Source organism: Mandrillus leucophaeus, unplaced genomic scaffold (genome assembly GCF_000951045.1).
Source record: "Mandrillus leucophaeus isolate KB7577 unplaced genomic scaffold, Mleu.le_1.0 Scaffold30, whole genome shotgun sequence".
NCBI lineage: Eukaryota > Metazoa > Chordata > Mammalia > Primates > Cercopithecidae > Mandrillus > Mandrillus leucophaeus.
In genome coordinates, this window is record NW_012103143.1 from 420,439 (window position 1) to 431,779 (window position 11,341).

General features: G+C 54.9%; 1 protein-coding gene and 1 long non-coding RNA gene across 5 annotated transcripts in view; one reads left to right on the forward strand and one right to left on the reverse strand.

Annotated features, from left to right (window-relative positions):
* Positions 1–789: 789 nt before the first annotated feature.
* On the forward strand, positions 790–10,282 carry PELI3 (pellino E3 ubiquitin protein ligase family member 3). 3 transcript variants are annotated; one of them, XM_011986938.1, is made up of 7 exons: positions 790–948; positions 1,500–1,571; positions 4,233–4,362; positions 5,350–5,451; positions 6,222–6,416; positions 6,720–6,908; positions 8,570–10,282. In XM_011986938.1, exons 1-7 carry the CDS (start codon positions 797–799, stop codon positions 9,137–9,139), a joined length of 1,410 nt encoding a protein of 469 aa, XP_011842328.1. In that variant the 5' UTR covers positions 790–796; the 3' UTR covers positions 9,140–10,282. The 3 variants fall into 3 exon arrangements, with proteins under 3 accessions (XP_011842328.1, XP_011842329.1, XP_011842330.1); XM_011986939.1 differs by lacking the exon at positions 1,500–1,571 and having other exon boundaries at positions 792–948; XM_011986940.1 differs by lacking the exon at positions 1,500–1,571 and having other exon boundaries at positions 797–937; positions 4,339–4,362.
* The window catches only part of LOC105544440, a 12,113-nt gene continuing 7,242 nt past the window's right edge, over positions 6,471–11,341 (reverse strand). The window contains exons 2-4 of one of the 2 annotated variants that reach the window (XR_001006759.1): positions 7,901–8,075; positions 7,118–7,199; positions 6,471–6,850 (exon numbers count right to left, since the gene is read on the reverse strand). This is a non-coding gene — a long non-coding RNA (uncharacterized LOC105544440). Of the gene's footprint in view, positions 6,851–7,117; positions 7,200–7,233; positions 7,583–7,900; positions 8,076–11,341 lie in introns of those variants that run through there. The other variant, XR_001006760.1, reaches the window with a different exon arrangement.

The window sequence follows — 11,341 nt, forward strand, 5'->3', positions numbered from 1 at the left end:
TCCCTCCAGCGCGAGGATGTTTTCCAAACGGGCTGCCTGCGGGAGACGGCTATGCTGCAGCCCGAGCTCGAGGAGGGAGCGCCGCCCCCACAAGCCTCCTGAGACCCGGGCGGCTGGGGACGCAGACACCTGAGGGAGGGAGGGAAGAGCGCGCACCCAGGAGTCCATTGGCTTGCCCGCAGGGGGAGGCCGAGATGGGGAGACTGAGGCAGATGGATGGTGAGGCGGAGGCGGGCAGACAGGCAGACAGGCAGAGATGGGGAATAGGGGGAGAGAGACGGCGAAAAGGACAGCGGCTAGGAGGACAGAGAGTCATTGAGAAAGCAGATGGACAGACAGAGGCCTAGACCTCAAAGGGGCAGAAAGATTCAGATGGACAGGTAGAGTCAAAGAACCTGTCAGAGGGGCTAAATCAGAGGTCCAGAGGCTAAGAGCCATAACCAGGAACTGAGTCTGAGATGAGGGGTAAGGGCCCCCAACTCATGGGGTGCCCCTCTTTGAAGCACATCCCAGACTGGGATCTTGGCCAAAAAGCAGACTCTGGCCACCCCAAGTTGGTCCATTCCTCTGGCACCACTGAATATCCTGACCCTCTTGACTGTGCCACCCCTCCCTGGTATCCCAGCAACCTCGGGCAGTTTAGAGGAGGCAGAGGGGAAGTGGTTGCCATAGCAGTAGAGGCGGTGAAAGGTCACCCTTGCCTTAGCCTAGGCGGTCCTGCAGCAGGCTGGAGCTGGGATTGAGTGGGGCTGGGGTGGGAACCTGCAAAGCTCTTTTCTCTCCCACTCTGCCCAGAATGGTGCTGGAAGGAAACCCTGAAGTGGGGTCCCCCCGAACCTCAGACCTTCAGCACCGGGGGAACAAGGGCTCTTGCGTTCTCTCCTCTCCCGGTGAAGATGCACAGCCAGGCGAGGATCCCATCAAGTATGGTGAACTCATCGTCCTGGGGTGAGCATCTCTGGCTTAGAAGGGGTGAAGCACCAGACACCCACCCAACGCAGCCAGAACAAGGGCCCCGACCCCTCCTTCCCCCACAAAGTGCCTTCTGCTGTTCGTCCCTCCTCACCTTCCTAGCTGAAAGACAAAATTGACCAAACCCTCCCCAATTCATAATTATTGTTTTATCTTCCTATTTTTCACAAATTACTGTGACAACTCTAACCACTCAACTTCCTGATCAGATGAGAAAAACGTTAACACCAGCTGCCTTTCCTAAAGCACCTAGTGTGTGTGGTGTGGGTTGAAGAACTCTGGTTCTCCAGCAAAACTGCTAGGTTCAAATCCTGCCTCTGCAAGTTGCTGAACTTCCCTGTGCCTCCGTTTCCCGTTTTGCAAATGGAGATGTTAATAATCCCTTCCTCAGAGAGTTGTCAGAAGGAATGAATGAGGTGATTTCTGTAAAGTACATAGAACAGCGCCCAGCACATATCAAGTGTTCTGGGAGGCAGGCCTGTGCCAAGCCCTTTCATGGACATTATTTCATTTCAATCTTCACAAAGATGCTGTGAGGAAGGAGGTGAGGAAACCGAGGCTCAGAGAGGGGAAGTGACTGGCCCAAGGGCACACAGCTGGTAAGTGGCAGGGCTGGGATTTGGACCCAGGTCTTTCTTACTCTAGGTCTAGTGCACTTTTACTAAGCCACAGCTGACCTGCACACTGCAGATGAGAAAGCCAAGGCCAGGAGAGAGGAAGCAACATGAACTGGCGGCCGGGCCAACCTTATCCCTTCCTGGTCTTCTCCTGACCATCCACTCAGATCTTTCTCCAGGGACAGACCCTCTTCCTCCTCCCCCATCTAGGTCTCCTTTTGGCCTCTCTCTGCCATCAGTCCTAAAGAAACTATTTGATAAGTTATATTATCATTAAGATTTTTTTTTATTTTTTATTTTTTTTTTGAGACGGAGTCTCGCTCTGTTGCCCAGGCTGGAGTGCAGTGGCCGGATCTCAGCTCACTGCAAGCTCCGCCTCCCGGGTTTACGCCATTCTCCTGCCTCAGCCTCCCGCGTAGCTGGGACTACAGACGCCCGCCACCTCGCCCGGCTAGTTTTTTGTATTTTTTAGTAGAGACGGGGTTTCACCGTTTTAGCCAGGATGGTCTCGATCTCCTGACCTCGTGATCCGCCCGTCTCGGCCTCCCAAAGTGCTGGGATTACAGGCTTGAGCCACCGCGCCTGGCCAAGATTATTTTTTTAAAATGGCTGTTTGTTGACACGTGCTTTTTTTACCAAAAAAAAAAAAAAAAGCAGTAATAGCGAACACTTATCAAGGGCTTCCTATAAATATGCCAAACTCTGTGCTAAGCACTTTTAAATGCTTTGTCTCATTTAGTTCTCAAAATGAACCTACGGGGTAGGTCCTAAAAAATTAGCTCCATTTTACAGAGGTCATGTGATAAGTGGAAGAGCCAGATTTAAGCCAGGCCCATCTGTGTCCCAAGTCTGTGTCCTGAACTGCCCCACCTTGGGGCCTGCCCGCCCCCGCCCCCGATGTGTGGGAAGAGCTCACAAGGGCAAAAGTGATGTCTCCCTTGGGAGAGCTTGCCTTGAAAAAACAGCTGCTTTGTATCCCAAAGGCAGGACTGGCTTTCCAGCCCAAGGCAAGGCCACTAATGTGGGAGGCTGCAGACCCACGGGTATGGGCCCTCCTGGCAGCCCCTTTGCACAGCAGAGTCCACATTGGCTGCACATCAGAGCTGGCTGGAGGGCACTGAAAATACACATTGACAGGCCCTCTCCAAGCCTACAGAATCACAGTCACAATGGGTGGGACCAGGGAATCTGGATTTTTTTTTTTCTTTTTGCGGCAGGGGAGACAGAGTCTTGCCCTGTCGCCCAGGCTGGAGTTCAGTGTCACGATCTTAGCTCGCTGCAACCTCCACCTCCTGGGTTCAAGTGATTTTCCTGCCTCAGCTTCCTGAGTAGCTGGGATTACAGGCACCTACCACCATGCCTGGCTAGTTTTTGTATTTTTGGTAAAGACGGGGTTTCGCTATGTTGGCCAGGCTGGTCTTGAACTCCTGACCTCAAGTGATCTGCCCACCTTGGTCTCCCAAAGTGCTGGGATTACAGTTTTGAGCCACTGCGCCTGGCCTCATCTGGATTTTAACAAACTCACTAGAAGATTCTGATTCAAGTGGCCTTGTCTGTATTTGGCAGCTCTTTGTCCTGTCACTTCCTGTTCCCAAACCTTCCTGGCACCCCACTGGTTACAAAATAATGTCCTCAGCCTGGAGTTCAGAGCCCTCCCACCAGCATCATCTCCCCCACATACTTCACCACCAAAGTCACCATTCCCTGATCTCATCAGATCCTGCCAGCCTTGGGCCCTTTGCTTAGGGTGAGCCTCCATCTAGAGGGGCTTCTGGAGTCGGAGAGACTGGGCTCGAATCTGGACATTTTCACCTACTAGCCAGAGGCAAGTCACTTTACCTCCCTGAGCCTTGATTTCTCTCATTTGTAAGATGGGCAGAAAGCCACTTGCCTGGCAGGCCACTGCACAGATTCCATTAGGTGATTGATAACATGAAGGCCAGGAACATGGAGGCAGCAGCCCATGGCAGCGATGAGAGCTATGACTCACCTCCTCTGTGCCTCTCACAGCCATCCCTTCCGGACAAGAGATGGAAAGGCAGGTGGAAATTGGACATGTGTGGACATATAGAGGTAGTGGCATTGTGGGTCAGTTTTTCCTTTCGTTTTGGTTTTGAGTAGTGGTGTGATAAGTGACAATTTGCTACAGGTGAACCCTTTCTAGTTCTTCAAAACCCAGTAGAGGTGTTCCCTCTCCCAGAAACCTCATGCTAGGGCCAGAATTCCCTTTTCTTCCTCTAGGCTTATGGCATCCTTGACTTGTGCCTGGGTGTGGCAGGTGGCACCTAGGTTCCTGGAGAAGCTGAGGAACCCCTCCACTGAGGGCCCACAGCTGACCCGTGGTGCGTCACCTCTACTGCCCCAGTGCACAGCACCCATCCAGGCATGGCTCAAGTGTCCAGGAAATACTTGGTTAACTGAATGAAAGTGCTTTTGAAACTGTTCTGACACCCCCCGCCCACTCCCCAAGGTACCGATTTGTTATTGTAGGGTCTTCTAGTTTCAGGTGCTTCTAGAGCTTGTTTATTAAGGTAGGATCTGCCCAGAAGTTGGCAGTTTCCTCCAAGTTTCATCAGGGGTTCACTTTCCCTCTTTCTCTCTCTCCTCTTGCAACCCTTTCTTCTTAACCTCCAACATCTACAGCTACAATGGGTGTCTGGCAAGTGGGGACAAGGGCCGCCGGCGAAGCCGCCTGGCACTGAGCCGCCGTCCGCATGCCAACGGAGTGAAGCCAGATGTCATGCACCACATCTCCACGCCGCTCGTCTCCAAGGCAAGCAACTGACCTGTAGACCTGAGGTCCTGCCCTCCCTGCCCAAGGCCCAGGTCTTTGGCCTTCCAGGTCCTACCTGCCCACAGCCCCCCACCTTAACAGGGGAGCCCACTTTGTGTCATCACTCACTGCGTATTGGGCCACCCGAGAATGGTGATGAAAAATCCTTTGCAGTGTGCACAGTTCTTTACAGTTTGCAAAATGTTTCCTTAACTACCAGACCTTTCTGAACCTTGGCTGCCCCTAAGATGGTGCTGCTTATTTCCATCCAATGGAAATGGGTGGAAATGAGCTGCGCCATCTTAGAGGCAGCCAAGGTTCAGAGAGTGGGAGGTGACAGTCATACTGCAATGGTAAAGGAAAAAACCTTTGGCTTTAGAGGATTTGGGTTAGAATTCAGCCTCTGATATTTCCAGCTGTGTGCCTTTAGGGCAGTTTCTCTGTGACCTGCAGTTCCTTCAACTGTAAAATGGAACAATAACCCCATTCTTTTTTTTTTTTTGAGACGGAATCTCGTTGTCACCCAGGCTGGAGTGCAGTGGTGCAATCTCGGCTCACTGCAATCTCCACCTCCTGGGTTCACACCATTCTCCTGCCTCAACCTCCCGAGTAGCTGGGACTACAGGTGCGCACCACCATGCCCAGCTAATTTTTTTTTTTTTTTTGTATTTTTAGTAGAGACGGGGTTTTGCTATGTTGGCCAGGCTGGTCTTGAACTCCTGACCTCAAGTGATCTGCCCACCTCGGCCTCCCAAAGTGCTGGCATTACAGGCGTGAGCCACTGCGCCCGGCCTGATAACCCCATTCTTAAGGTGACTGTAGGGCTTAAATCATGTGACACACCCGCTGCACTGTCCACCCTCTGCGAAGGATGGAGGTGCCCCCTTTCTGGAGAGTGGCTGCTGGGCCTTGAGCTCCAGCTGCTGGCTCCAGGCTTACACTTATCATAGCTGCACACCCTGGCAAGTGACTTTTTTCTCCCCCCAGGCACTGAGTAACCGTGGTCAGCACAGCATCTCGTACACGCTGTCCCGGAGCCACTCGGTCATAGTGGAGTATACACATGATAGCGACACAGACATGTTCCAGGTATGCTCAGGCCTCTCCACACACCTCCTGGCCACCAGGCCTCTAGGCTCTGCAAGCATTTCAGGTGAGGCTACAGGATGGGAGGCCATGGGAAAGTTGCTTCCCTCCAGACGAGGAAGCAGGATGTCCCAGTGTGGGCTGTTGACTGCAGAGTCACACAGCAAGTCAGTGGCTGTATCAAGGATCAAACTCAAGACTCCTAGACGGTGGGAGTTCACACAGCTCAGGGGTTCAGGTGTGAGAGGCCTAATGCCTGTGTTCAGATTTTGGCTCCATCACTTACCACTGGGTGACTTTGGGGAAGTATCACTTAAGTTCTGTGGGCCTTGGTTTACTCATCTGTAAAGTGAGGCCCATAATAGTACCCACCCCACAGGAAGATTAACTTAGGCATTGCATATAAAATATTTAGCATGGTGGCTGGCATATGGCAAATAGTTACTCAGAAGTTGCTATCTGCTGCTAACATTTGACCACCCTCTTATAATTCTATCAGCAAATCAACTTGTATTTATTGAATGGGGTGATCCCTAGTGCTGTGGGGGCAACAGAGAAGGAGAAGCTGCTCCAGGCAATGGCTTCTTGGACTTGGAGACCCCGCCTGGGAGCCTAGAAGGTCTAAGGAGTTGGTGCTGCCCCCTTCTCAGGGCCTGGCAGCCTCCTGTTTTGGTGACCTTGCATACAGAGCAGCTGCCGGAACTGTGGGTGGGGAGGCCTATGAGAGTCCCCTATGTACATGCAGTCGCTGCTTGCTTTCCCTGTCCTCACAGATCGGCCGCTCCACAGAGAACATGATTGACTTCGTGGTAACAGACACGTCCCCTGGAGGAGGGGCTGCCGAGGGCCCTTCCGCCCAGAGCACCATCTCCCGCTACGCCTGCCGCATCCTCTGTGACCGCCGGCCGCCCTATACTGCCCGCATCTATGCAGCTGGCTTCGACGCCTCTAGCAACATCTTCCTTGGAGTGAGTGAGCCCCAGGAAGGGACCAACTCTTCATCTGTGAGGCAAGGGGTAGGCTTGGGAGGTGCAGCATCTTGATGTGATGAACCAGCCCACAGTAATCCAAATGATGGTCCTGGCAGGGCTTAGCAACCCCAGCTAACTGATGAGCAAAGTGAGGCCCAGAGAGACACTTAAGTCATGCAGCTTCAATGCCAGTCCTCTCTGAGCCACCTCTGAACTTGAGGGTAGGGGGGCAGTGCCTCTGGCACATAGCCTGCTGGGGGGCCCCTGGTGGATGTGATCTGATCCCTCATGTGGTCCCAGGAGCGGGCGGCCAAATGGCGGACCCCAGATGGCCTGATGGATGGACTGACCACCAATGGTGTTCTGGTGATGCACCCGGCGGGCGGCTTCTCCGAGGACTCAGCCCCAGGTGTCTGGCGGGAGATCTCGGTCTGTGGGAATGTGTACACATTGCGGGACAGCCGCTCAGCCCAGCAGCGGGGCAAGCTGGTAGGTGGCCTGCTCTATTCCCCACCCTCATCCTTGCCAGGCCCTCACAAGCTGCCCATCCCCCTGCCCAAGCCAGGAGATGATCTCTAGTCCTTCTGCCCCAGGGAGCCCCAACAGGCTCCATGTTGGGGAATCCCAGGCCCAGGGAGTTCTTAGCATGTGCCACAGACAGGCAGACAGACCAGGGTCCCCAAGCATAGCGTGCATACCACTGGAGGTCCAGGGGGTGATGTGATCAAGGCACACACAGACATACTGTGCAGTCCCAGGTGGCTTCGAGGCTGCTGGCAGCTTAAAAAAAAAAATCACACCTTCTTATGAGAGTGACACTGGCCCATGTGTGAGCAGTTTATAGCCTGAAGTGTTGGCAGTTTGTAGCATGTCTGTCACATTCAGACAGGTTTAGCACTGTTCTCTCTCAGGAGGAAAGGGTCCTTACAGTAGTTCTGACACAGGTGTTAGTGGCAACTCCTTGTGGTGCAGATCAGAGAGCTGAGGTTAGGGAGCCCAGAGTGAGTCCTAGAGAGAGGCAGGGGCTGCCCAAGGTCACATGGCCATGCTCCTCAAACGGGCCATGCGTTGCTCTTCAGGCATGAGCACATTGTCCAAGGAGATGCAAAACCTCAGAGAAAAGCATGGCTTTTCTTTGCAGAGCGTCAACTCTGTGGGGAGGTCTGGGGAAGCACTGTTTGGTAAAATGATGCATGTGAATGTTTCACAAGCCTACTCTTCTTAAGCACTATTTGCCACGCACTGTTCTAAGTTTTTACACTGAATGATTCATTTATTTATTTATTTTAATTTTTTTTTGAGATGGAGTCTCACTCTGTCACCCAGGCTGGAGTGCAATGGCACAATCTCAGCTCACTGCAACCTCCACCTCCTGGGTTCAAGTGATCCTCCTGCCTCAGCCTCTCAAGTAGCTAGGACTACAGGCATGAGCCACCACACCCGGCTAACTTTTTGTATTTTTAGTAGACATGGGGTTTCACCATGTTGGCCAGGCTGGTCTGGAACTCCTGACCTCAGGTGATCCACCCGCCTCAACCTCCTAAAGTGCTGGGATTACAGGCGTGAGCTACCGCGCCCGGCCTGATTGATTCATTTAATCTTCACGAGAACCACTTGAGATGCCAGAAGGTGCAGTCCATCTTGAGGATGAGGAAACTGAGATGGAGAGAGGTTAAGTTACTTGACCAGGGACAAAGTTAGTCAATGGTAAGGCCAGAATTCAGCCTGGGCAGCCTAGCTCCTGAGTTTTTGCTTTTAACTGTAACTACTGGGATAGTTGCTTTGGGCTAAGTACCCAGCATTCCCTGTTAGCTTTGAGCTAAGTACCCAGCATTCCTTGTTAGAGGCCTTTCCTGCCTCTGTCAGGAGGAGGGCACTTCAGAAAACATCTTATTTTAGAAAAACCCTGTCTGGGTTCAGACTCCCTGATTAGACAGATGGAGAAACCAAGGCCCATGCCCTGCTGGGAGGGGGGGTCAGCATGTGCCTGGGGTGCACCTGCCCGTTCGCTTGGCCTCCCAGCCTGCCTTGCCCCTCTGCCCTGCCTGCCCTGCCAGCCAGGGTGTCCTCTCCAGGGAGGCTCCGTGGGATGGACCCGTGGCTCAGCGGGGGCCTCTTGGGCAGTAAGGCCCTTCTACTGCCTCTGGCAGGTGGAAAACGAGTCCAACGTGCTGCAGGACGGCTCTCTCATCGACCTGTGTGGGGCCACACTGCTGTGGCGCACACCGGCGGGGCTGCTGCGGGCTCCCACACTGAAGCAACTGGAGGCCCAGCGGCAGGAGGCAAATGCAGCGCGGCCCCAGTGCCCCGTGGGCCTCAGCACTCTGGCCTTCCCCAGCCCAGCCCGTGGCCGCACAGCACCCGACAAACAGCAGCCATGGGTCTACGTCCGCTGCGGGCACGTCCACGGCTACCACGGCTGGGGCTGCCGGCGGGAGCGGGGCCCCCAGGAGCGCGAATGTCCTCTCTGCCGCCTCGTGGGGCCTTATGTGCCTCTATGGCTTGGCCAGGAGGCCGGCCTCTGCCTGGACCCTGGGCCGCCTAGCCATGCCTTTGCACCTTGTGGCCACGTCTGCTCTGAGAAGACTGCCCGCTACTGGGCCCAGACACCACTGCCCCACGGCACCCACGCTTTCCATGCCGCCTGCCCCTTTTGCGGGGCCTGGCTTACCGGCGAGCATGGCTGCGTCCGCCTCATTTTCCAGGGCCCGCTGGATTAGGCTCCCTGGGGCCCCCTGCTGCTGTGCCCACCTGCCCACCCAGGTCCCCACCTCCTGCAGCCCAGAGGGAGCTCTGCATGTGGGACACTCCCTGCTGGCACAGCCACACCAGATGGACATGTTGGATGGGCTGTGCCCTTCCCCCCAACTGTGGCCCCCCAAGGAGGTCCCCAAGATCTCCACCCTAGTCATGCTGATGGGGCCTTCAGAACCAGTTCTGTGCTGGGTCGATGGAGGAAAGCCCAGCCCCATGGCCTTGCCCTTCCTGGGGCATCCCACATCGTGCCGCTGACACTGTGTGCCCCTGGGGGAGTGAAGGGGCCAGGGGCCCCTGACCCCTAGCTTAGGCTGGCTATGCCCTGAGCCTGCCAACCCAGTTTCAGACACTCATCCTTCCTGCTGCCACCCTGGGTTCCTCTATAAACCTTGCTGCTCAGCTGCCCCCACAAGTCCCATGTGCCCCGCATGCGTGTAATGCCTCCAGCCCCCAAGTGAGTGGTGGGTGGGTGGCAGGCTGGGCCCAGCATTTGCTGACAGCCACTATGGGCTGGACTCTGTGCTAAGTGGTCTCTGGGGACACAGAGGCAATCAGACCTGGTTCCCCGCCTGGCGGAGTTCACAGTCTAGCGGAGGACAGACTGTTACCAAATGGCAACACGCTTCATGTGTGCTAGGATCAGAGTACGAATCGGGCTGTAGCAGGCCTCACTGGTAACGGAAAGGTGAGGGAGGGTTCACGGAGGAGTTGTCATAGGAGCTCAGCCTCGATGGCTGCTCGGAACCCTTGGGGTCCACAAGATGGGAAGCGTGCTCTATGCAGAAGGGAGGGCCTGTGCGTAGGCTCAGGTGTCAGTAAGCCAGGAATCCAGGGACGTTGTCAGGGTGGCTGGAGCATGGACTGCTGGGGGACAGAGAAGGGGGTGGAGCAAAAGGTTGGGACCATGTGACCAGGGAAGATGCTGGATGGAGGATTCTGAACCTCATTTGTGGATGGTCAGGAGTCAACAAAGGGAGGAGAGAGGACTCACTGGTCAAGAGTGTGTCGGCTGTGACACAAGGGCCATCATCCCTGAATGCCCACCACGTGCCCTGCACTGTGCTGATGATGATAATAATAACTACGTCCATTGAGCACTCTCCAGACACCTGGCTCTGCTTCTTGGAGGTTTTGTTATTTAATCCTCACAGTAACCCAAGAAGGGAGGTGTTGCCATTTGTGTCTCTGAGGAGATGAGGGCAGATGCACCAAGTCACACAACTAGAAAGTGGCCAAGTCAGGATTTGAATCCACAGCTGCTCCTCTCCATCACAGTGTTGCTTTCCTTCAACAGAGGTGGGGGTGAACCGAGCAGGGTTTTGGATACTGGATTGGTGTACACCCACCTGCTTTGTGCCCAGCCCTGTGCCTCTCGCAGCCCAAGGTCTGCAGAGGGACCTACCCATGCTTGTTGGGAGTTGACCCCCACACTGTGCTGGCCACCTGTACCCCAGGCTAGGATTCAATGGGCTATCAGCCAGGCTGGAAGTGTTCGGAGGAGTGAGAACCAGGGGCTCTAGAAGGCCCAGGGAGGACCTGGAGCCTGAGTCAAGTCTTGAATGGCAGAGCATCTCTAGAGGCAGGGAGGAGTTGGGAGGGCAGCCAAGGTGAGGGGAACAGCATGGCATGGCAGGGAACATGCCTGGTGTGGAGGGGGGCAAGCAAAAAGGAATGGGGGTTAGGGAAGGTTGCTGAGGCCTGGTGGGCCTTGATTGCCATGGAAGCCAAGCCTGAACTGGATTCCTGGTCATCCTGGCCACAGGTGGGCGTGTTGCTGGGGTTGCCCCAGACCATTCCTGGGGAGAGCAAGCCAGGAAGACAGGTAGACGGCTGTTCTGGAGAGGAAGAGAAGAAGGCTCTGAGTATAGACCTGACCTGGGCATCGTCCCCAGTAGATGGCAGAGCCTAGGGGAGTACAGATTCCAAGGGGAGGGATGGACCTGCCCAAGGTCACACAGCTAGTTGGGACCGGGGAGATCAGACCTGGGCTATTGAGAAAACAGACGGCACCCGCATGTTATGAGGAGGAGGATGTGGTCAGATTCTTGCTTCCAGAGCATGGCACTGCTGCAGTGGGGGCGGAGGGGAGGGTGGGGATGCTGCAGGAGGTGTGGGAGCATTCCAACTTCTCTCCCCTCAACATACAACACACAACACTCAAAATC